The 26477-nt window shown below is 34.4% G+C and overlaps 1 protein-coding gene across 3 annotated transcripts in view; it reads right to left on the bottom strand.

The window, feature by feature from the left end:
* The window catches only part of ATAD2B (ATPase family AAA domain containing 2B), a 141499-nt gene that overhangs the window by 8627 nt on the left and 106395 nt on the right, over positions 1 to 26477 (bottom strand). For 2 of the 3 annotated variants that reach the window (XM_031466652.2, XM_010992935.3), the window contains 6 exons: positions 26214 to 26349; positions 24035 to 24231; positions 20475 to 20634; positions 7113 to 7235; positions 4085 to 4222; positions 262 to 945 (listed from right to left, as the gene is read on the bottom strand). In XM_031466652.2, the coding sequence (XP_031322512.1) occupies positions 262 to 945; positions 4085 to 4222; positions 7113 to 7235; positions 20475 to 20634; positions 24035 to 24231; positions 26214 to 26349 (1438 nt within the window). The remainder of the gene's footprint in view (positions 1 to 261; positions 946 to 4084; positions 4223 to 7112; positions 7236 to 20474; positions 20635 to 24034; positions 24232 to 26213; positions 26350 to 26477) is intronic. The other variant, XM_031466651.2, reaches the window with a different exon arrangement.

The following is a 26477-nucleotide window of genomic DNA, read 5'->3' as shown; positions in this document are numbered from 1 at the left end:
TGTCAGGAGAGGGATGATAATCAAGTGAGAAGCAGAAAAGTAAGCAGCCAGGAAAGCAACACATTCTAGATCATAAACTCTGAAACAGTCACCAAAATTTACCATGTATGTGTACGTTCTTCTAGAGAAGGGGTGAAAACTGCAACAGATTCTCAAAGGGGTGTAATTATCAGTTACTGCTACTGGGGACCAGACAAAACATGCACTTCATTATCTCTGGAGTTTAAACCTTCAGGAAAAACTGTAAAACATTAGCTCTACCTTCTTTATCCAGTTCTGCATCTTTAACCTCCACATCAGGGCCAGGTTCTAACTTCTCATTATTGCTACATTCCAGTGCCTCTAGTTTCTCAGGATCATCTCCTTGATTTTCATTTGAAGTTTCTGGTTTTTCTTTTGACTGGTCCTCCAGAAGACTCTTTTGTTCAGAATTACATTTATCTCCACTCCCACAGAAAGAAACTACTTCAGTTTTGCCATTCTGACACTCCAGAACTGGTATTCCTTCAAAACTGTCAGTGGAGGCCTCACCATTTAGACAGCCTCCTTTAAGGAAAGCTTCTTTCCTAGATGTCTGTTCCGGATTTAAAGAACTACTGCTGTTGACGAGTAGAGACTCATTTGAACTTTCCTCTTCAGTAGATGCAAAGTTCTCTTTTGTGCCCGCTCCATTGTTAAGCCTCTGCCCCTGGTCCATGTCCATGATGTCACAGGATGATTCATCATTGGTCATAGATAAGTCTCCAGTCTCTTCTCCATTTTCTTCATGACAGTCAGTGCTTACCTCAAACTCTCCATTCTCTAGCAATTTCCTGTCTTCCATATGATTCTCATAGTCAGGAAATTTGGTGTCCTCTTCATCTTTTTTTAAATTATTGACTTTCCTTTTCTTAATAATTCCTTTACCCCACTGTGATCGTCGCCTTGATTTTCTCCGAACTCTAACTATTTTACAAAAAAGGAAAAAAGATATGTAGAACTTGAAATACAATACTTCCTTATAAATGTTTATTAAATAAGATTCAAAAGAAAGTAAATCTATACTAGTGCAACAAAAACTACTTAGCTCTTGACATCCATGCTGACTAATCCACACAACCTACACGTAAATTGGATATGAAGTCAGGAATGAACTCTGAAGAATGAAAAAAATTAAATTTATTTCTTATGAGTTTACTCAGCACTCACTTTTTACTACTGCCCTAGATTCTACTTTATAGTTTTTCCTAATTCCTAACATCTAGGGGCTATGCATACAATATACACACTTAGGGAATGACCACATTACCCGGCTGCCTGGAAGGTTTGGAGCAACAGCCCTGGGTTTCCACTAGGAAATGAGTGCTTTGCCAGCAAAATCACCCAAAAGCTCTTAAACCATGAAAGGGAATAAAGGCATGATCCAGTATATGAAGACCGAATAGTAACAGATATCCCTACAGAGAAACCTCTACTGCCTCTCCTTCCACAAGAAGGAATCACCTCCAGTAAGTATGGTCATGGATAGAAGCCCCACGAAGGTTATACAGACAATGTGGTTGTACCGCACTGCTCCTTAATTAAGCAAAAAGTTAGCTTTTACTTTACAATTTGGGACACTTGCACAAAGAAATTTAAAAGCAAACTAGTTAAACTAGAGATCTATCACTTTTGATGTCTAACACCGAATTCTGAGTATCAGTTTGTTGAAAGCCATCAGAGTAAAAATAATTCATTTTTTCTGAGGCTATAAAAGAATGTCAAAGTCTGGCTCAATTTAAAAAGAGATAATATATATTTTTAATATATCAAAGTTGAAAAGCTTCTTGGGCAAAGACATTTCAAAAAGAAAATACAAATATGAGATCACTAAATGTAGACTGTTTAATCCACAGTTTAAAAATTGCTTCTGAAAGACAAATAGAAAGGAATATGGTCTGTGGACAACCTTCATTTCTTTATTCCAGCACTTAATAAAAACTTATGATCTATCAACAGTATATAGTTAGTGTGTTTATATACTTTTTTCATCCTTTCATCTTTAATACAAGGTGTTCACAAAAAATGAACAAATTTTGTCATAAATATTACTCTTCTTTCTTATCTAAGAACAAAGCTACTAAAGGTTTCTGAAATCATTTCCAAAATTCAAGCTATTTAGTCACTTGGCTCAAAATATATTTTGCCTTCAAAGTTGTACTACCATTACAATCATCTCTCCATTCCTTTTTCCTCTATTAATTTCTATTTTCACAATTTATAGTTACAGGGTAATTGGAAATGAAATTTCTGTATTAGTCTACTTTTAAAAGCACAGGCTAAAGTGACGGGCATTTGTTAGCAGTCCAGTAACTATATTAAAAAACTGATCCAGTGCACATTAAAAATTAAAGAAAAATATTCAGCTTGTTCTTTCTCTAAAGAGTAGAACTGCTAAGTTTTACTATCCAACAAATCACTGCTGACATTGTGTCCTCGCTTATTCTCCAATAACTAAAAATACAATGGGTTCCCTTTTCTTTCCAAATGAAGCCATGGAACACAAGAGCAAGAAGCTGGACCCTGCTCTATCAAGAGTGCCTCAATTACTTGATACATACTAGCACCCTAAGCAAAGGCTAGGAGCCCTACTGCAGCAAGGTTACTTTTAATACTTTCAGCCTGGCTAAGAACAAAGAAAATGTTCTTACCTAGGGGGAGGTCAAACTAGAGATAATTTCCCCCTCCTTATATAATTATTTCTAATGGTTAGTATGATTTTGGTAAAATAAGAGAAATTGATTGTATGGGCTCTACAAGAACAAGGATTTTTGTTTTAGTCACTGCTGTGTTTCCACAGCACCTGGCATGTGGCAGTAGTATATATTTATGGAAGTAATCTTTAATATATATACTTCCTTTTTCAGGGGTGCTTTGTGTGAAAAGCCCATTTACAGGCACAATCTTTAGAATCAATTTTTATAGCATCTCTGAGCTTCTTTCCAAAACTAAGATCTTAGGAAAGTAACTTTTCCTTAGGGATATTTAGATTTATGATTTAAGTAACCTAATGTTAAACAGACAAATGATGAGTCACATACGCCATCTACTGGTAAGAGAAATCAAAACTCACATTTGCAGATTTAAATAACATTTTAACTTAAAGGAACTTAAAACTGCTTGAAGCCAATATTCAATGTATTTTAGTTAGTATTTTCATCAGGTGCAGATAATGTAATGATTTCAAGGTTTAAATTAGAGTGCTGTGTTACATAATCCAGGTCATGATCCAAGGTACAACTAGGAAAAACAGCTTAAACAGTTTAAATATACCATTAAGTCCTTCAAATGTTCTCACACATAAATGCCACTTATCATAAAGAGAACAAGATTTTTAAAAATGAGCACAGTTCACTCATTCAAATTCAAGCCACTGCTGAAAGAACGTATTATGGCCATCTTTACTGACAGTTGAAGCAGAATTACCACCTTTCTGTCAGAAGAACAGCATATATCTTCCAAAGATGGCTATCTTCTGTGAAACATAAGCAATGTATTAGGAAGATGCTGTGTTTACTAACATTTGTTTTTTTAAGAAACTTTATGGATCACCATGAATGAGGAAAAGTGATGAAAACCTAGAACACTACATTTTCCCTTTCTAAATACATCTCACTTAAACAAAACCCAATAAAAAAGATTCTTCTCAGAAAAATCAACTTCCTACTGTCAATTCAGTCACTCTCTTATGCCAGAGTTTCCATTTCCCACCAGAATAAGAACATCCTGCATAGCATACAGCAAGTGGCTGCAGACAGCAAGGGTGAATGAAAAGTCTAGTGGCTCCACATCTCTATCCAAAAACCAAAGTTTAAAACTGAAAAAATTCAAACCTGGTTACAACAACAAGCACTGGATGGAGACAGAAAAAAGCAAAGAAAGTTAAAGAAACGCATTCTGATTCAGCACCTTACCCCACAAGCTCTTCACCTCTGAAAAGACAGAAGACTGAAGGAGCTGAGAAAAAACAGCAGTCCTCTGGTGTGTGCACCCAGCTCCTAACACATCTGCCTCCTTCACAACTGTTCCTTCACAACTGCTGGATAACATGATCTCAAATACTCACAAGCACATTTACTTGCAGAGCTGTGCCAGACATCTGCTGGATTTCGTTGTTTGTGCCGAAATGCCTCTTCAACCCTAGTTTCTGTCTTTCGAGCTCCAGTACCATGAGGATTTATTTGTTCTGCTGTTACCGATAAGCCTGCAAGCAGAAGATAAGCAATACCTATTTAAATATTCCCAGCTACATAAATTAACAAGGTTAAAAAAATGTCTGAAATACAGAACTGAGTTTTAAAGTCATTAATTATATTTGGACAGTTTGTAATTTGGATGAAAATAGTATCTTTTGTTTTAAGATGGGAAAGAAACTAGATATAAAATCATAAAAATAAAATGGCACTTTACATTTTTTTTACACTTCCCCAAAGGGGCCCAATGTGTATTCATTTTATTTTGCAAAGGGATACATTTCACGTTTTTATGACTGTGGGACAGTGAGATTATACACTGTCTAAGAGTCATGATTTCTGCCATCTTAGAAAGTACAAGCATTTACTGAGCCACTAAATCCCATTCACATGAACTGTCTCCATCTGACATTAGCTGCCTGGCATACCACACAGTGTAAGTTTGGTTTTCCTGCACTGATCTTCATAGAAATAACCATTTCATCTCATTTTCCCTTACTAGATTTCTTTCTTCTATGTTGCCCTTAAATGTTGAGGGCTATCTCTGGAATACCTTTTCTTCTCACCCTAATCTACACCTCCCACCACAAAGTATCATCCATGCCTTCAGCTTCTACTGCCATTATATAATCACTCCCAAATTACATCTTTAGCCCAAAACTGTGCTGAGCTTCTGATCCATATCAATTGCCTACTTGATACTTCCAACTGGACATCCTTAAGACAGGTGAAATAAAAGATAATTGATTTATCTTTCCCACAAAAAAACCCTGTCCTTATATAGAACCCATCTCTACTGGTGGTATTAGCATCTACTAAGTCACTAAACCAGTCATATGGCAGCCAGTTTTGACTCTTCCTTTCCTTCCTTCACAACGCCCTCCACCCTGTAGCTGCAGCTCTCATATTAATCCTACCTTCATTCCCAATTCACTAATTAAAAATCTGGACTACTCCAACAGCTTCCTCTGCCCCCCAACCATCCCTCCTCACCCCTGCAACAGCTTTACTGAGGTATAATTTACGTAACATGAAAATCACTCATTTTAAGCATAATATTAAACGATTTTTAGTAAATTTCAGAGTTGTGCAAACACTACAGCAATCCAATTTTAGATAACTGTTCCACGCAACCACTAATCCACTTTTTGTCTCTACAGACTTGCCTTTTGTGAGCATTTCATATAAATGGAATCACGCGACATGTGGTCTTTTGTGACTGGCTCTTTCACTGAGCATTCTGTTTCTGAAGTTCACCCATGTTGTACCATGCACAGTACTTCATTCCTTTCTATAGCTGAGGAGTACACCACTGTAGAGTATACCCTGTTTTGCTGACCCATTTGTCAGCTGATGGACATCTGGGTTGTTTCCAGTTTTTAGTTGTTGTGCATAGTGTTGCTAGGAACATTCCTATACAAGTCTTTATATGGACATATGTTTTCATTTCTCTTGGGCAGATCCCTAGGAGTAGAATCACTGCATCCTATGGTAAATATTATGCTTAATTCTTTAGAAACTGCCAAAATGTCTTCCAAACTGGCTCCGACATTTTTAGCTGGTCTCTTATCTTCCTACCCTGCCACATTGAGTATCTTGCTATTTCCTGCTGCCAAAGCAATTTACCAATCCGTTCCACTGCTTAAAATACTTCAGTGACTCCTGCTGACTATGGTAACTGTTCTCAAACTTTAGTGTACATAAAAACCACCTGAATAGTTTGTCAAAGTGCAGATTTCTCAGCCTTACTACTCTCAGGGAGTTTAATTCACCAGTTCTAAGCTGATGGGGGAAATAGACACACACGTTTTGAAAAACACTGACCTACAGAGTAAAATCCAAGCTCCTTAGCATGGCACTGATTCATTCAAATATCCATAGAAAGCCCACTGTACACTAGAGACAGCTCTAGGGACTGCAGCAGAGCTATTAATAAGACACTCATAGCACTTACATTCTAAACAAGGAGGAGAGAGACAACAAAAACAACAAAATGACAAGTGCTATGGTGACCAAGGCCTATATCAGATTAGGTGGCCACAGAAGGCCTCACTAAGGAAGAAGAAAAGCATCTTTATAACTTCAAGGTCCTGGACCCAGCTCACCTCTTAAGCTCTATTTCCCACCATTCTGTACATCTTTAGCAATACCAATACCAGTTTGCAATTCTTTTAATATACCACATTATTTCCCTCTCTGTGCCTTTATACACACTATTGTGTGCCGTACTTGCAATACCTCCCCCGTCTCTGTCACTGCCTCCCTTCCTCTACTCTACTAGAGATAACACTCCCATATTCATTCCCTAAACTCTGATCAAAATGCTGGGTTTCCTACCAGGAGATCTCTCCTCTGCACTATGCATAAGCTTCAATCATTGTAATCATTGATTTGTTTTACTACTAAACTTCTCTTTCCTACTAAAGTGTGAGTTCCTCAAGGACTATATACTGAATGAATAAATCACATCTGCTAATTCATTCTGTCTCTGTATTAATGAAACTGCACATAAACATCAATAGGTTAAAAAAAACAAAGTATTCCTAAAAATATATTTAAGTACCAGTACTGGGATATAAATTGATGAAATAAACCCTCTTCAACTATGAAAGCCTATTTAAATCCTTTAAGAAAAGAAATCAATAATTAACAAAGATATATTCCTACAAAAGAAGTTTCACTAAAAAGTACTTTATTTCTGTAATTTGCAATGTCACAGTAAAACTGTCATAGGAAAGTTTCATATTTCAAATAAAATTTTCAAATATCCTTGAGAATTTACATGACATATTTTAGTATCAGAAATTAAGTGAAGGCTGTGCCTCAAAATACATTTTCATAATACCAGCAACCCTAAGGAAACACCATTCAATGACTTCTTGGTCTCTAATGGTAACTTACCTCTTTTTATTCTTGCTTCCTTAATTTCTTCACATAGTTTATTAAATTCTGGATCCAATTCAGCTGCAATGATGGCATGTGCAGTGTCCTTCAGGGTACAAGCCCTGTGCCTAATTATTTTATCTGTTAAAAAAGGTAGTAGATATTTATTATACATACAGATGAAGTAACATTAACAAGGGGCATCTTTAAAAGAAAAGTAAAAGAACACAAACATTTAAATAAAACTGAAAAGCATTTGTAGGTAAGAAGATCATTTAAATGATGAGTAAAAAAGAAATATAACAAACTACTCAATCAAGTTGACAATTAACTGATAACTGTACTTTTCAGAACTTCAGAGAACTAACAAATCATTACCTTAAAGATACAAGACTTTATTTTATATTTTTGAAAATAAAAATGCATGATTTTCAATAAAAAGTTTTAAAAGATTTAGAGGATATTCACTATAGGCCCAGCACCAGAGCTGCCATAGATAGATACACAGATTTCAGAAAATCTTATGTAATTTTCTCCATAAGAGAAAAGTAGTCAAAACTGTGCTAAAGAATATAATGTATACAAAGTAAGAGTGACCTATTAAAAAACTGTGATAGCGACATACACAATAAGACACTCTAAACTAAGAATGCAAGATGATATATAAATTCCAGGTGGATCTAGGAGAGAAGTGCATACTCTGTTCTAGATAAACTATACCTCATGTTGGTACTAAAAGAAGAGTCTCTGCTTTACACCAACAGAGAAGTCCTCGTTCATTAACACTATGACAAAAGCAGCGCCACCTAGAGCTACACAACTTCAAGATATTACAAGTCAAGTAAATATATCAAGGTCACTTAATTTTTAACAGTATTTAGAAATAGAATCCAAGTTACAAAATAATATCTGCTTTTTCATCTCTAGTAAAGACAAAAAGTATAATGATGTATTTCATTTATAACTTTTCCTATTAGAAAGTCTAATAGCTAATTGTAGAAATCTTACAAAAACAAACATGCAGCACTCAAAAGGCAATCTACTGGTATATTTCCTCCCAATATATTTTCTCTAAACATTCACTCAATAAATATTGATTGTCAACTGTACCAGGAACTAAGTCAGGTGATGGCTACACAGCAGTGAACAAAACAGACAGGTCTCTACTTTCAGAGCCATTTAGAGTAGTACAGGAAAAGAGGTATTAACCAAATAATCTCTCTTACACACATATAAACATCTCCTCCTATGCCCCCCCCATTATCAAAACCCTGTAACAGTGATGATGAAAACCTACAAGATACTTGTGTGGACACCAATTTTAAGTGGGCAAGTCAGGAAAGACCTCCCTGAGTTTACTGGCATTTACGCTGAGACTTTGAAGCATGAATTGGGGTAGCCACTGAAAGAGGCAAAAACCAGTGCAGGATCATGTGAGAAATCTCTGGGGTAAAAAGATCTTGGAGATTTGAAGAAATTGAAAGGTAGCCTATGTGGTTAGAATAAGCAAGAGGCAAACAGGAATCCGACCATATTGAAAGGATTTTAGAGTTTAATCTAAGAGCAGTAAAAAGTCGTCTAAAAGATCTAAGCAGGGAAGTTTTCAATACACAGGTCTTGCTTATCTTTTGTCAGACTGATCTGTATTTCATGCTTTTTCATGTTAATGTGGACAGCAATTTTTAATTTCAATTTCCTATTATTTGGAGCCAGTATATAGAAATACAACTGAGTTTTGTATATTGACTCGTATCCTGAAACCTCACTAAACTCACTTGTCATTTCTAATAGTGTTTTTGTAAATTTCATAGGCTTTTCTATGTAGACATCATGCTGTCTATAAATGAAGAGTTTTACTGTTTTGCTTCTTCCTTTCCAAACTGGACGACTTTTATTTCTTTTTCTTACCTTACTGCACTGGCTGGAACCTTCAACATAATGTTGGGTAGAGGTGGTAAAAGTGGTTGTATTTGCAATGTTCCTGATCTTAAGGGGAAGCATTTAGTTTTCTGTCATTAAATATGATGCGAACTGTAGGCTTTTTGTAGATGTCCTTAATCAGACTGAGAATGGTCCTTTCTAATCCTAGTTAGCTTACATTTAGTAATCAGGAATACATACTGATCTGTCTCAAATGCTTTTGTGCGCTGATTGAGATAATCATTTCTTAGTCTGTTAATACAGGGAATTACATTGATTGGCTTTCAAATTTCAAACCGACCATGCATTCCTAGAATAAACCCTACCTGACCACAAAGGTATCTTTTTAACTATTGCATATAACTTGCCAAAATTTTATGTTCATGAGGGATATTGGTCTATAGTTTTTGGTCTTTTTTTTTTCCTTGTAATATCTTTTTCAGAGTAATGTTAACCTTATAGAACAGGTTGGAGAGAATTCTTTCCACTTCAATTTTCTGGAAAAGTTTATGTAGAACTGGTATTATTTCTTCCTTAATTGTTCAGTAAAATAAACCAGTGAAGCCATCTAAGTCTGAAGGTTTCTTAATGGGAATGTTTTTAACTATAGAAAAAACATTAACTATTCACATTATACATTCCTTCCTTCATGAGCTCTTCTTTCTCTTTAGATAAATTGGACAAATTTGCTGAAGTTGTGAGATCTATTGGCATAAAACGGTTCATAATGTTCCCTTACTGTTCTCTTAATATCTGTAGAATATGTAGAAATGTTATCTCCTTCATTCTTGCTAATGGTAATTTATGAATTCTTGTTATCCTAATCAGTTCCACCAGAGGTTTATCAGTTACTGATCTTCTAAAAAGAAACAGCTTTTCATTTCATTGGCTTTCTCAATGTTTTTCCCCCCATTATTTTTTATTTTTTCCCTGTATGGATCACCTTAGATTTTTATTATTATTCCTTTCTTTTGCTTACTTTGGGTTTCATTTGTTCTTTGCTTCCTGGTTTGTCAAGTTGGGAGCTGAGATGAGTGATTTAAGACCTCTCTTCTTTTTTAATTTAAGTACTTAGTGCTATAAATTTCTCCCTATGTAATGAATTAACTGCATCTCATAAATTTTTATATTTCATTTTATCCACCTTAAAAACTTTTAAACTTCTCTTTTGATTTCTTCCTTGATCCATGGGTTATTGAGAAGTGTGGTATTTAATTTACAAATATGTTTTCCAAATAACTTTTTGTTATTGAGTTCTAATTTAATTCCATTATAGTCAGAGAACATACTTTATATGACTTGAATCCTTTTATATCTAATTAGACTTATTTTATGGCTCAAAATATGGTCTATCTTGGTAAATAATCCTGTGCATTTGAAAAGAATGTGTTTATCTGTTGTCATTGGAAAAAGTGTTCTATAAATATCACTTAGATCAAGTTGACAGATAGGGTTGTTCAAGCCTTATGTATCGTTACTGATCTTCTGTGTATTAGCTTTATCTAGTTTTGAGAAAGGGGTATTGAAATCTCCAGGAAATTATAAATTTCTGTCTCTCCTTGCAGTTCTATCAGTTTTTGCTTCATGAATTTTGAAGCTCTGTTTTCAGAGGCATAAATGTCCAGAATTATTATGCCTAGTTGATGACTATGAAATAATCTTCTTTATCCCAGGTAATATTTTTGGTCTGAAATCTACTTTGATATTTATTTAATTACTTCAGCTTCCCTTTGCTTGGTATTTTACGGTCTATCTTTTTCATGCTTTTCTCATAACACATTTGTGGCTTTATATTTAAAGTGGGTTTCTTGTAAAGAAAATACTAATTTGAAAAGATATATACACTCCAATGCTCACAGCAACATTATTTGCAATAGCTAAGATACAAAAGTAACATTAAAGGCCTATCAACAGATGAATGGATTAAGAAGATGTTATACACACACACACACACACACATATATGCGTGTGTGTGGAGTACTACTCAGCCATAAAAAAGAATGAAATTTTGCCATTTGCAACAACATGGCTGGACCTGGAGGTCCAACCTACAAACTAAAAAATAGGTTTCTTATAAAGGAGCCTCATTTAGTGCATTAGATAGAGTCAGTCTCATCAAGTGAGTTTCTGGTAGGCAGTATATGGTCGGGTCTTGCTTTTTTATCCAAAATGACACTCTGCTTTTTTGGGGGATGTTCTGGCTAGGTATTAACAAGTTTTCCTGTATAAATCCAGAGACTAAATATCTTAGGCTTCTCAGATTATAAGGTCTCTGGCAAATACTCAAAGCTGCCCTTGTAGCATAAAAGCAGCCCTAGACAACATGTAACCAAATGGGCATGCCCGTGTTTCAACTATAAAAACTTCATTTACAAAACCAGGCAGCCAGTTTGTAGTTTGTTGATCCTTGGTTTACACCATTTACTTTTACTATAATTTATATGATTATTAATATGCTTGCTATTTATTCTCTACTTGTCCCATATACTCTTTGTTCCTCTTTTCCTCGCTTCTTTTGCATTAACTGTGAACATTTTTATGATTCCATTTTTCTGTTTGTTGGCTTATTAGCTCTAACTATTTGCTACACCATTGCTAGCCCTGTATGAACTTCAAGGAATAGTCTCTTTCTCTGGCCTTAAGTAATTTCCTCACGTGAATATGCTAATCAGCATTCAGCTAAAAACTAGAGGAGGATCTTTTGCAGATCTCCCCAGTGTCCTCTCTCTGCAGCTTTCTCCTTCCTGGTACTCTATACCCTGAGAATTTTACCTTCTTTGGCCCCCTTACATTCCCAGCTCTTCCTCTTCAATTCAGGAAGACTTCCAGACTCTATCTAGGTTCTTCCTTCCTGAGCCACAGTGTGGACCCACTCCAAACATAGTTATAATGCTCAATTTGTTAGCTCCCCATCCTTCGGGGATCATTTGCCTCATCTCCTGATATCCAAAGTCTTCAAAACTGCTTTGTCATATATTTTGCTGTTTTCCCCCCATTATTTCAGGTAAGAGGAATTCAGTCCCTTTACTCCATCTTGGCCAAAATCAGAAGTCTCCTGATATCTTTTAAATAATTTTTGAAACCAAATCATGTAATAATCCAAAGTAAAATGTACCTTCATTTTTCAAAATTATTGCTCAATAGAGTAACAGTTGGAAGTTGCTTCAAATTTTAACTACTATAAACAAAAAACTACAATGAACATCCTTAGAAGCAGCTATGCTTTCAAGCTGAAAATACAGTATTTGTAGCCCATGCAATATTGGGAATTTCTGCCCCTGGCTTTCCACTTAAGCTTAGGAAAAACTAAAAAGAGGTTAAGATTAAATATAAAGCCACATATCTGGCATAGCATCACTCTAAAATAACTCAGTGATCTTTCTTCTTGGTTTTTTAAACACATGCTTCCTGCCCACATTCCTTCCTCAATTAAAGGGGAAAAAAGAATTATTAATTAATTAACGAAAAAAGAACTCCATAAAAATTTCCCACTGTTCTAAAGGACAAGACATTTATTCTAAAGAGCATCTGCATTTGATGAGGGAACAATTCTTTTTCATGTGCCTTTCATTACAATTCTTTTAAATCATTCATAACTTAGAAGAGTACCTAAGTTTATACATAGCATAGAACTATAAGGCTACAGAGTATTAAAATTAGGAGAGATGTCCATATCTTGGATCTTCATCTTTTCTGGGGGGAGGGGTCATCTTAGATCCTTAAAAGCATGTGATGAAAGTGGAAAAGTATAATATACATGCATATAATTTTGGATGTGGTTATTCAAATACCCTTTCATGCCAAACAGACTTAAAGTCCTTGCTTTAAAGTTGTACATGAATAATAGTTGCATATTTACCAGTTCTTTTACTTTGTCTCATACTTTAATATCCTTTAAATCCATGAAATCTAAAAGTAATGTAAGCACAGCAGAAAAACCCACACACAGTGACTCTGAAGTTAGGACAGATCTTAATCCACTCAGTTGTGTCATATAATATTTGCGGATTTGCACACAAATTACATAACCTCTCACAGTCCCAATTTCCCTGTATCTATAAAAATATTACCACCTAGCTTTGCCTTCAATAAAAAGCAATGGCTATTAGGATAAATTGGTGAGTATCTATAAAATTAATGCAATCGGGGAGAAGGAGATATAGCTCAGCGGTAGTGTGTGTGCTTAGCACGAATGAGGCCCTGCGTTTGACCCCCAGTACCGCCATTAAACAAACAAATAAACAAGCTTAATTATCTCCCCTTCACACACACACACACACACACACACACACACACACACACACACACACAACACTACTTTTATGAAGGTAACAACTATTTCATTGCATCAATGTTTCTTTTGTATTTTGGTGAACAGAAGTATATTAGCTGCTTTTTTCAACAAAATTAAGAAAGACTCGTAATTTTTTTAAATGAATTTTTATGGGATAATTTTCACCCCGAATTATTTCATAAATAAGAAACTTCATTGTATTTCCTGGCTCATATCTGCATTATGTTATTATGTCTCCATTTTATAATTTCTATTTAATCTGAGACTCCTTCAGTTAGTAACTAAGAAGAGGACAGTTGATAAAATTTACTCACTGGTCACATTTATTAAGAACATGCAGACCTATGGTCAGTTAATCTTTGGCAAAGGAGGCAAGAATATACAATGGAGAAAAGACAGTCTCTTCAGAAAGTAGTGTTGGGAAAACCGGATAGCAGCTTGTAAATCAATGAAGTTAGAACACCCCCTCACACCATACACAAAAATAAACTCAAAATGGCTTAAAGACTTATTTAAGACAAGACACAATAAACCTCCTAGAAGAAACATAGGCACTCTCTGTCATAAATCTTACCAATGTTCTCTTAGGGCAGTCTACCCAGGCAATAGAAATAAAAGCAAAAAATAACAAATGGGGCCTAATTAAACTTACAAGCTTTTGCACAGTAAAGGAAACCATAAACAAAACAAAACAACAACCTACAGAATGGGAGAAAATATTTGCAAATGATGCAACTGATAAATGTTTAATTTCCAGAATATATAAATAGCTCATACAGCTTAGTAACAAAACAAACAACCCAATCCAAAAATGGGCAGAAGACTTAAATAAGCAATTCTCCAATGAAGACATTCAAATGGCCAACAGACACATAAAAAAATGCTTAATATCACTAGTTATAAGAGAAATGCAAATCAAAACTACAATGAGGTATCACCTCACACCAGTCAGAATGGCCATCATTAAAAAGTCCATGAACGATAAATGCTGGAGAGGGTGTGGAAAAAAGGGAACCCTCCTACACTGTTGGTGGAAATGTAGTTTGGTTTAGCCATTATGGAAAACAGTATGGAGATTCCTTAAAAAACTAAAAATAGACTTACTATATGATCCAGCAATCCCACTTCTGGGTATACATCTAGAAGGAACTCTAATTCGAAAAGATACATTCACTCCAATGTTCATAGCAGCACTATATACAATAGCTAAGACAGGGAAGCAACCTAAATGTCCATCGACAGATGATTGGATAAAGAAGTTGTGGTATATTTATATAATGGAACACTACTCAGCCATAAAAAATAAAATAATGCCATTTGCAGCAACATGGATAGACCTAGAGGTCATCATTCTAAGTGAAGTAAGCCAGAAAGAGAAAGAAAAATACCACATGATATCACTCATATGGGGAATCTAAAAAAAAAAAAGTGGGGGAAAGGACACTATGAACCCATCTACAAAACAGAAACAGACTCAAAAACAATCTTATGATTACTGGGGAAAGGGGGTGGGAAAGGGTAAATTTGGGAGTTTGCAATTTACAGATTTTAGCCACTACATATAAAAATAGATTTAAAAAAAAGGAAAAGAACATACTCTATACAAGATGCCCATAAAGATCCTGCTCTCAATCAGCTTAAGATCTAAAACATAGGATAAGGATATGTAAATAAGTAATTACTCCAGGGAAAAAAAGAAAAGAATACGTGTCTCAGAAAAGTTACACAGTATTATGGTTCCTAGATGAAGGGATTACTTATAACTGGAAGAAAATCAGGAAAAACTTTCATGAACATAACACTTAATATTCCTTGAAGGATAAGTGGGATTTTAAAAGATATGTGTGGTTTTAAAAATAATGCACTTTAAACACTGGAAAGAATGTACACACTCCCAGCGGAGGCAATACATTTAACAAAGGTCCTGTAAGTACCAACAGTAAGACTGAGACTTAAATTGAGAACTGGGACCATATTTCTTTGAGGATGGTTCCTTCAGGGCTCCCCTCTCTTTTCCTTCTATATACTGTCTATGTGATCTCATTCACTCCTATATGCTAATGATTCCACTAATGACTCCAACCAGGTCTCTTACTCAAACTTCTCCTAATCTCTGGACACATATATACAACTACTATACAATGTCTGCATTTTATCCAGGTGTTCCAAAGGTAACTCACAATAACACATCCAAAATCAAACTTAGCATACTGCCCATAAATCTATTCCTCCATTGGTTTACTTCTCAGATTCCTAATGTCCAGACCAAAAACTCTTAGAAGTCATACCTAACTGGTCAGTCACTAGATTTCTGTCAGTCATACCTAACTGGTCAGTCACTAAGTCCCTTATGTTCAATCTATGCTGCCATTGCAAATGTATCTTAATTGGTTTTCCAACCTCCTTTTCATCATTCCCTTGACCTCTACCACAAAATCTATACTGCCTTTAATACTATACTTTTAAATGCAAATCAAATCATATCACTTTCCGTCTCAAAATCACACAGTGGCTCCTTATCATCTAAGGAATTAACTCTGAAATCCTTACACTGGAACAAAAGAAGACAGGAAATTTACTATGACATTTATTTATCTGCCAGACTCCCCATGAAGTAGGTTGTAGGCATCTCTCAGGCCAGAGTTGTGTATCTGCAGCACTGAACACAATTTATACAAAGAGAGTATTTCACAGATGGATGCTCAGTAAATGGAGATTCAGTGAGTAGGGAAGTGAATAAATTTCCCAACACTCCTCCACAGACACTCTATTTTCCAGTCATATTCTCTCTTTTTTATACCTTTGTACACTACTTTTCTCAGCCTAAAATGAATGTCCTTTTTAATCTTGTTCATCTGCAGGTAGTGTCTTCTGTGCTCTACTCACACGGTATATGTATCTAATACAGACCTTATGAAACTGCTCTATAATCATCTGCTGCTGCCTTAAGACAAAATTCAAAATTGCCACCTCTACGCTAACTCTATGCTTCAGTAATCTATTGTAATTACCAATAATTAGAATATTTGTCATTCCTATAAAACAGTGAGTTTCTAGATAGTAGGGATTGTGGCTTATTTATCTCTGTGTATATATCTATTATGGGCTGAACTGTGTTCCCCCCACAAAATTCATATATTGAGACTATAACCCCCAGTATCTCAGAATTTGACTGTATGTGGAGTAGACTTTAAAGAGGTAATCAAAGTAAAAGAAGGTAATAAAACTAGGCCTTAATCCAATCTGACTTGTGTCCTTTTAAGAAGAGGAAATCTGGAAACACAAGAGATACCAGTGGTACATGGACACAGAGAAAAGACCACGTGAGGACCCAGCAAGGAGGCGGGCATCTGAAAGCAAAAGAGAGAGGCTTCAGAAGAAACCAAATCTGCCAACACCTTGGTTTTGGACTTTTTCACCTCCAGAACTGCGGCAAAATTAATTTCAGGTCTTTAAGCCACCAGTCTGTGGTATTTTGTTAAGGAAGTCCTAGCAAAGTAATACCGTAACACACAGTATAATGTCTGTCACACAATTCTTTATTCAATATACGTTACTGATCAAAATATCCCTGACTCAAGAGGCAAGGACTGTCATAGTCATCTTTGTATTCTAAACACCCAGCTCAGTAACCAACACATGGTACTTATAAATACAGACAGAAAATATGAATGAGTTGGACTGAAGCATAGCCCACAGAGAGCTCCAAAACCTGGAGTGAATCTGTGCGCTATATTCCTAAGTAACCGACACAAAATTCAAGATTTTGAGAAGACTAAAAGATTAGGGCTGAAATTTCAGCAAAATTAGCTAAATGATGGTATATATGTGAATGCACTTGAGGGCTAGAGGAGGGATGCAGTACAAGACAAAGAACGGGGAACAGTTAAACATAAAATATATCACATAAAGCTATAAGATAATAATTAGGGTCAAATATCTGATACTAGTCACATTTAGAACCTACAAGTTAAAATTCTTCTGAGTAACATATTTAATTTCTGTCCACATTATCCTCAAAGGAGAATTTGGGTAAATACTTAGGCAACATGTATAGCTTTCAAAATGATGGCTTTTGTCTTCTACGTGTATTCTAGTTTCCAACACTCCCGCTACCCTCAAACGGCCAAGTGTTCTGCAAATCAGAATACTAAGCTTTCAAATATTCACAGGAACTTGTAAAAGTAATACAACATTCATGTAATTGGTTTGCTACACAACAGACCCCGAGGTTGTTTTTCTAATACATAACAAGTGGTTCCGTTGCTAAGACAATACAGGCCTCTTGACTAAAGATAAGAAAAAAACTGAGCAGAGCCAAATCATGCTTTTGAACTATATCACTTTTTTTTTGCATCTAAAACAGTGAAAGAATAAAGTTACAAGTGCACCATTTCAACTCTAACTGTGAGATAAAGCCATATTCTTTGATTATACAAGTACATTCTGTAGTAAACAGTTACTAGGTACCAGAAATCACTGCTTCTTTCTCAAAAGTAATATTTCAATGTGGTTGTAATTGAGTTACACAGGGAAAAAAGCATCTGCATCGATCCTTTCTACTGGCTTTCTCTAACAGCTCAAATTCATTTTTCACTATCAGTTCCTAGATCTGTTCCAAAACAGGATTAAATTATAAATGTGGCCCAGGGAATATAATAAGCATTAAGTACAAAGGGTCATTCTAAAGCAAATATGCAAGTACCCACCAAGAAACCAATTTATGAAAAATTAAAGCACAATGTAAATAATGATAACAATAATAAAAATATGAATGACTAGCCTTTATGGAACACTTATGACATTCCAGGCACTATGCTAAGGGCTTAATGTATTCAGGTTGAAACATGAAAATGGCAAGTTCGTAAGTTTTAATGTAACACATTTCTCATCTAATCTCAACTACGACCACTTCAATGAGAAGAGTACTATAATTATCCCTATTTGCAGATAAGAAAACTAAAATTTAGAGGACTTAACTCAATCAACTTAAACAACTAGGAACCAAAACTGGGACTAAAGTCTAGGTGTACATTCAAACCCAGGCTCTCATTACCTACTACACAGTAGCAGTAAACTCAGTGTTGTGAAAAACTAACAGAATGAGGGTTAGGCACTCAAGGACTCTCACCCACTGCTCAAGACCACCATATAGACTCTTGAACAGTTGTACCTCACCAAGAATCCAGGAAGGGAATCAAATGAGGCTGATATCCAATCCAGCCCATTCTTTACCAGCCAAATTGTAGCCCTGCTGCAGATGCCATCTACACTGAAAAAGAGATTCTCTCATTCACACAAAATTGCTACACTGGCTAACAAGTTGCCTTAATACTGCTAGCAGAAAATTTTAAAAACTGTGAGAAAATTTTAACAACTTAGATTAAAAGCCTTAAAAGAGATATACACCCTTTGATCCAGAAATTTCTTTTTAAGGAATTTATCTTAAGGAAATAATTAAGGATGTACATAAAATTTATGCTATATTCATCAATGTTATAAAAAACACTAAAATATCTAGTATGTCCAACAATAGTGTATTAACTATTACAGTATAGCCATATGACTAACATTATGTGATAGAAATATAAGAAAGTTTATAAAGTTATATCTTGATTTTAGGAAATATATTATGTATATATGTATTTCATATATAATATATCTATATGTGAATGAGAAAGAAGGAGAAAACACTAGGTAATAGGACTATAGGTTACTTTAATTTTCTTCATTTTTATACTGTTTTTCTATATGACATAATGAAAAGTTAAAAAAAAAAAGCTAAACAAACAACAAAAACTACAAGAGATAAATGACCTAATACAAAGCTTAGAAACTGTTAGATACCAAGCACAGCCATATGAAATTTTATTCTACCTCTTAACTGGGAATTAAAATATGCAATTTACTGTGGTCCAAATTTAGACAAAAAATACTTCATTCTATGTAGAAATGAGAAAGCTAGGTCATCTAACAGGTGGCCTGAGTTGAGAACCACTGCCCATAAATACAGGCATAAAGCAGAAACTGTATTCTGATCATCTTTAGATAACTAAAAGTTAAATGAATTTTTAAAAAATGAGAAGTATCTTACCTGTATATAACCTGTTGAAGAAACTGAATATGAATAGAGTGAGAAAAAGAAAAAAAGACCCCTGCCAGCTGGGAACTGACCTGGTATTATCAGGAGGCCTTGGTGTACTCATGTTAAACAATTTTATAGAACATCACTCTATGAGCATGATGGGTCAAGATAAAAAGACCACTCTGTAATCACATCTGAACACAGACAAAAGCATGAACATTGTCCTAACGACAAAAATAAATATAATCCTATCCTGGATAAAATGAATGACTGCTGCTTCTTTACCAATCACAGCTTTAACCTTGCTCCATTCTTCATACCTTTCAAGTTCTTAAAATAACCAGTCTCAAAATTACTCCCACTTCCTAAGAGCATCTAAGCCACTGCAAAGCCCTACTTCCTCCCCAAAAATCACTTAACACAAGTTCAAATCCTATATGATGTTCCCCATAATAGACATTCTCCCTTGTTACAATGTATCAATAAATCCACCTTATTTAACTACAGATAGCTTCCTGGAGGTCTTCCCTGGAGGGCATTAAAAGGGTTGGGACTACAGATTTGAGTACAGAGTGGAATTAGGAGTAAAAGAGTAAAATTATATAAAAATACCTATAACCTATAGATCAGATAATGTGTACCTAAAGGAGTCTTTTGATATGTGAATTTATCCTAGTGAGTCCCCACAATTCAAAATTCCTAGTGTTTAATCATCACTGGTGATAATGACTAAATAAATAAATTTCAAATTCTCAACTATTCAGTCTTCCATCTTAACTGAACAAAATAAGAATTTCAGTATAAAAAGTGAAAGGTAAATCAAGAAATTAAACCCTGAACATAATACTTAAAATAATAAAATCCTCTAAATTAAGTACATTATTTAATAATTTAATAAATGAATTTATAGTTAAATTTACTATTTAAGTGTATTACTAGTTCCTTATCAGTAAGTGTCAAAATACAATAACATGTCGTTAAGATAAACTTATCCATCTGAAACATGAGTATGCTTTATTTAAACTTTAAATTATCTTCTCACTGATCACCAAAGTCAACCTTACCCAGGGCGAGATCTTACCTCCCGGGTCCTTATCTGGATTGTATTCTAAAGCATTGCTACAGATAAGGTCAATATCTTTCAGGAAATCCTTGGCAGTCAGGTAATTATGCTTATCAATTTTAGTTATTACTGTTGATAAATCCATGGGTTCCTTGATGACTTCAAGATAATCTGAAACCTAAAACAAACAGGATATTTTAATGAAAATTACTTCTGGTATTTCATATGATCTACTCATAAAACACAAAATAAAACTATACAGTTATTTAAAAATTAAATATAGATATCTAGGAAATAATTACAGATTAGAATAAAATTATAGAGCAAGTAACACTACTAAAGTTACTATGTCATACTTTCCATGAAAAGCTTCAGTTTCAAGCCATATCTAAATCAACTCTGAAATGTTTCGCATCTTGAAATATGAAACCAACTGTGTCAGCTAACTTTTTTTTAAATCCTTTGGACATACCTGAGAAGAGAATGTATAGGTAAAAGCACCCAATAAGCATCAAAAAATGTTACATCAAGAAAAATTTTTTAAAGGAAAATAAAAATAAACAGATTTTTTTCTGATTATTAGACAAGTTCTCTGGTAAATCTCTTTAAAATCTCTAACAAAAGGAAATTTCTCTCTTTTTCAGTTTCCATAGTGAATCGTTTCATGGAAAGCATTTTCTGCTCCTTTGGAGTCATTACAAATATTTTGAGTCAATAACATAACAAAAATAAGTACTGCTTTCATGACTAGTGAAAGATTTGTTTGCTAGTCTTGTCCCTAAAGATAAGCAAATCTACAAGCAAGAAAATATATATATTTTGCTCTATGTACTGATTTTCTGGGAGATAACCCAAAATAAATGACATTAAGTCATGACTGCCCAGTAAGTTGCGTGTCTTATATCACCTGACCAGTAAGAAAGCTCTTCCAACCTACATATCTACAGGCATAATTCATTTTATTGTACTTCCCTTTATTACGCTTTGCAGATTCTGCATTTTTTATAAATTGAAGGTTTGTGGCAACCTGTATTGTCAAATGATGGTCAGCATTTTTTAGCAATCAAGCATTTTTTAACTAAGGTGTGTACATTTTTTGTACACATAATGCCACTGCACATTTAAAAGACTACAGTATAGTGTAAATAACTTTTATATACACTGGGAAACCAAAAAAATGTGACTTGCTTTATTGCAATATTCACATTACTGCAGTGGTCTAGAACTGAACCCACAATATCTCTGAGGTATGTATGCCTATATTGTCTTCCTCAATGCAAATTTCAAATCAAGTAATTAGGTCTGATACAAATACAGTCTTAGACACATTTAATTAGTCTAGGACCAGTTCTGGGGATGGGGTAATTTTGGATCTATGAAACTATAGACTAGTTTTCTCCACTGCAGATGGCACTGATGCCTTGATTTTTTTTTTAATTTACACATATAATATATATTTTTATATATATATAAATGTACATAAACACATACATAGAAATATATGCATATAAATACACATATATGTATTTTTATGTTTTTAAAATTTTAGGTAAGTGTGTGTGTATGTTTTAATTTATTTTTCAACTTCCAGGATCTAAAAAGCCAGTCAGTCTCCTTATAAGGGAGATAGTGAAGCTATCCTCAACAAGCGATAGTTTGGAAGATATTAGTTAGATTCTTGGCTCTGACACTTGACATGTGTTGTGTACATGTGAAAAATGTTTTATAAACCTTTGTACAATAAAAATTTATATTACTAAAGACTGTAAAGTTTCACCACCTATGCCTAATTTTAAATTCAACAACTATTTTCTAAACTTTTATTTTCTTTGCAATTTGCTTTGGAGTTTGATAAAGTTTTTAGACATTTCAAATTTCATTATTTTAATACAAGTTTTTGTGTTTTAGGTTACTTAAATGTTATCTTGGTTTCCCCTCTCTATCTTTCTCAGAGACCTCTATGTTTTCAGCCTTAAGAGCAAATGAATAACCAGTAACAGAATAAACCTGAGAAGAAGAAAAGAGGAAAAAGAGAAAACATAACCCTTAAAACAGAGTTTTATCTGACCAACATTTTCTATCCACTTCCACTGCCTTACCACCATTTATAAAACTTTTACTCTAGCACAGATGGCATTTGAAATCAGATAACCTCCTACAGTTAGAAAGAAAAAGTTTTCCTGGACAAAGGCAAAATTGGTTCACTCCCAGGATGGGAGGTTAACTTGGGGGCAAGAAGTTCTTATCAATTAAGTGTCAGAATTCCCATTCTCAATTTGAAATAAAAATAAACCTTTAAATCGATCTTTAAAGTGGGCTGATAGTGTTAAGATTATCTGAAAACATTATGAGGAAAAAAATACTTCACAAATATAAAATTTGTGTTAATTGCAAAAGCAAATAGGCAAGCCCTGCCATTCCAGTAGAAAAAGATATAAGGTAGCTGTGATGTAATGGAAAGAATGTGGGCTTCAAATTTTAAGAAACGTTTGAGTCTTGGATGTGTCACTTGCCAATGAAACTGTTTCTTTAGCTGCAACATAATAATGCCTTTGCAAGGTTGTTGAAAGTATCAAATGGCTAAAACTATGTATTGTGGATAAAAATACAAATATGTTTTATTCCCAAAAAAAAGAGGGGAGGGAGATAGATATTTTCAGGCTTTCCAACAGGAAAAAACATGATGCTAGCTCACAGGCACAGATGAGGTAATGGTTCCAAAGGATTCTGCTCAGATCCAAGAGTACAGATTTCACAACGAGGACACAACATTAAACTTTGAATCATTTCATAATTCAAATTTTTAAAAATTAAGAAAAAATTAAAACTAAAAACACCAAAGCTGTTCAAACATGGAGTCTGAACTAAGGAGAAGGCCAGTAAGGATTGCAATGTGTTCATCCACACACTATATTATCCCAGGATAAAAAAAATAAAGAACAAAAAAAAAGGTTTATTTCACAGTAGTATAGCAGATTCCAAATGGAAAATTTCTTTTTTTCATCATCACAAACCATGCTCCCACAGGACACAAAACAATACACATTGAAAGTGAGAAATTTTCCACTGGGAGCAGAAAAAATACTTGGAGAGAAAAATAACTTTAGCTGTATAGGATGTGCTTAGCCACAGGCATTTCCAAAATATGAAAGACAAATTTCAGGTTTCTTAGCCACCTCTTTTGATAAGGTATACATAATCTGGGAAATGTTAATATTAATTGGTATTGATTGGTTAATACCAATATTCTTTTTGAAAGCAGGATTTATCCTGGAATAAAAATAGTCTAGTATGGACATTTCACTGAAGTAACTTTTAATCCTCTTCTTAAATTGAAGAGTAAGAGATCACAAAGATCAATACTAATTAAGAAGACATAAACAAATCATCACTACTTCCATCCAAAAGTCACCAGATGTTTGCTGATGACATTGGTAGTTATCACATGGATTAAAATTTTACAGGCTAGCGGTAATATTCATCCATGCCTTTGCTTTTTTTCCTTCCAAAAAAAGATGTCAACATTTTTTTCTTTTAGCCAGTTCAACTTCACTGTTTGCACACTACTGAAACAAGACCTCTTCAATATCCACCGGTTTGCTGAAGATGTTAAAGCGTTTATCTGTGGCCAGCCTCTTGGTTACATCCCTGAGAAACAACCGCAACTCTCTTAAAGTATTTTCCTCTTGGTCCTCCATCCGAATTTTTTCTGATTCTGACAATTGACGAGGTGGAGAAGGTAGTGCAAGTGGAAGCACTTCCATAGTACAAAGACCTAAAGAAAATAGAAGAAAATGTTAAGATTCCAGCACAGCAGGGCCAGGACCTCAATTACTTTTCTGGCACTCTCTCAAAATGTCCTTTTAAAAAAAGGAGAATTCCAAATGTATGTGAAACATGCAAACCCAGCAAGTAAAAATTTGAATGGAAACCAAAAATATATTAGGGAATAGTTTCACTTTAAAAGATAACTTACAACAGGACTCCTTTAAAGGGCAAATTGTATGATTTTAAATAATTTTATTTTAAGGTATTATTTACATACAACTTATGAGAAATATTTCAAATCAACGTAAGTATGTTCAGATGAAAGACTTCTATACTGATTTGCTTAGGTCAACCTTGTTTAAAAACTGCTTCTCAAAATGAGGTGCCTTACATGCATGAAAGTTAAATAGGCAAGTAACAATTCTTTGATCCTTCCCATTCCCAAAAGACTTCTGATGTTAGACAAGTCTCCTACCCTCACATTCTTACTACAACACAGTAGGAATAGTGAATGGCACCTGCAGGGAGCAAAAAAATAAAAATAAAAATAAAAAAGTAGTAATTAAAAAAAGAATCCCAAAGACATAAAAAAGATGGAAACCCCAGTCTTAAGTGCCATATATAAAACCTACAGTATTCACTATCTACCATAAAACAAAACATCTTCTGAGAAGGTAAAGTATTAACTTGCCTAATCATAATGTTCTCTAAGTCCTTAAAACATTTTCCTGGTATCACACTGAAGCTCAGGATTAAAATTCTAAGTATTCTGGCTGATTTCTAAATAGCCCTAAGATGAAAAATAAAAGTCAACAGAAGTAATTGAAAAAGAAAAAAAATCATGTTCATCCTCAACACAGAAAATTCAGATCCATGGAACTAAAGTACGACAGGGAGCATGAAAGATACCTTATTAAAATGAATCATTCTAATAATGAAATACTTTAAATGCTGTTATTTAGATTAACAGAAAACAGAAGGCAACAACCAATAATCAGAAGGTGTGACTTCCATGTTGACTTTCCCAAAGTTTCTGGGGGGAAGAAACTCCACAACTATAACCATTTGATAGGCGTTCATCTTTAAAACACTGAGAAAATGTGGAAAGAAGTCACTAAAGGACAATAAACTTATTAAAGTATTGGGTAATATAACCACTAAAAAAGAAGTACAACGAATATGAAAAAGCAAAGAGTTGGCAGATATGGTAAATGTATTTAGTATTTTAAATGAAGAGCTACAAGAAACATAAAAAATAGAACAAGGGAAAAGAGATTTAAAATTTTTTAATAAACAGAACTGTTATTTTCGAGAAGAGGCTGAAAGATTAAACAAGGGCATCTTATCTTTTGTGCAGCTTTAAGATTAGGAAAAGAAACTCTTTTGAATGATTTAGACTGCAGTCCTTAAATCAGGGGACTAAAATCTGACAAATTTTGAGGCCCCTCTTAATGCTGTGGGCCCAAATCCAAGAAAATTCCAATGCTTAAAAGAAAGCCATCACAGATTTCCAAGTGCCTAGGATAAGATACCTAATATAATAGGTGCTCAATAAATATTTGAGAAATTAATCAATAAACCAGAAAAGGCAAATGTTCTAAGAAGTTCTTGGCCCATCAAAACCACCCTGGCCCAGAAAGCAATCAGCACAACACCTGTTGTTCATAGTCTTTTTTCTTTGACTTTTTGAGCCTCAGAATGTGAAACTACCAGAGTATCTGGACTGAAGTGATAAGGAGAATACTTCATGAACAGTCACCTATTAGTAAAACTTTAACAATGAGGCTGTACTTCCCAATGTCTTCAAACCAGGTAAACACAATGGCCACTTCCACATGTATCCAACTAAAGTTCAAAAAAAAAAAACCTGAAAAACTGTCTTCACTTCCACAAAGAAATTTTTTTTTCTTTTTTCAAAAAAATGACTCCAAAAAAGGTATTTCTTAACTCTAACCACCCCCATTTTCCTAAAGGCTTTAAGAACTTTACCAGTGTGTTTCCTTCGTGGTGGAGCCATTGAGGCCTGATTGAGAATCAGTTCTTGGAAAAATTTTCTTCTGTCTTCTTCAATAGGCCTTTGAATATACAAGACCTCTTCGTACTGTATTCTAAAGATACATTTAACCTACACACATACACACACACACAAAGACATTAAATATTTAGAGAATTAAAAGCTTCTTACATATTATACCAAATTACAATTTCTTCAACTTTGGTACCATTTTCAATGTTCATTGAACATTCACATGG

This window comes from Camelus dromedarius, chromosome 15, assembly GCF_036321535.1.
Source record: "Camelus dromedarius isolate mCamDro1 chromosome 15, mCamDro1.pat, whole genome shotgun sequence".
Classification (NCBI taxonomy): Eukaryota; Metazoa; Chordata; class Mammalia; order Artiodactyla; family Camelidae; genus Camelus; species Camelus dromedarius.
This window is presented reverse-complemented; position numbering and strand designations above follow the sequence as displayed.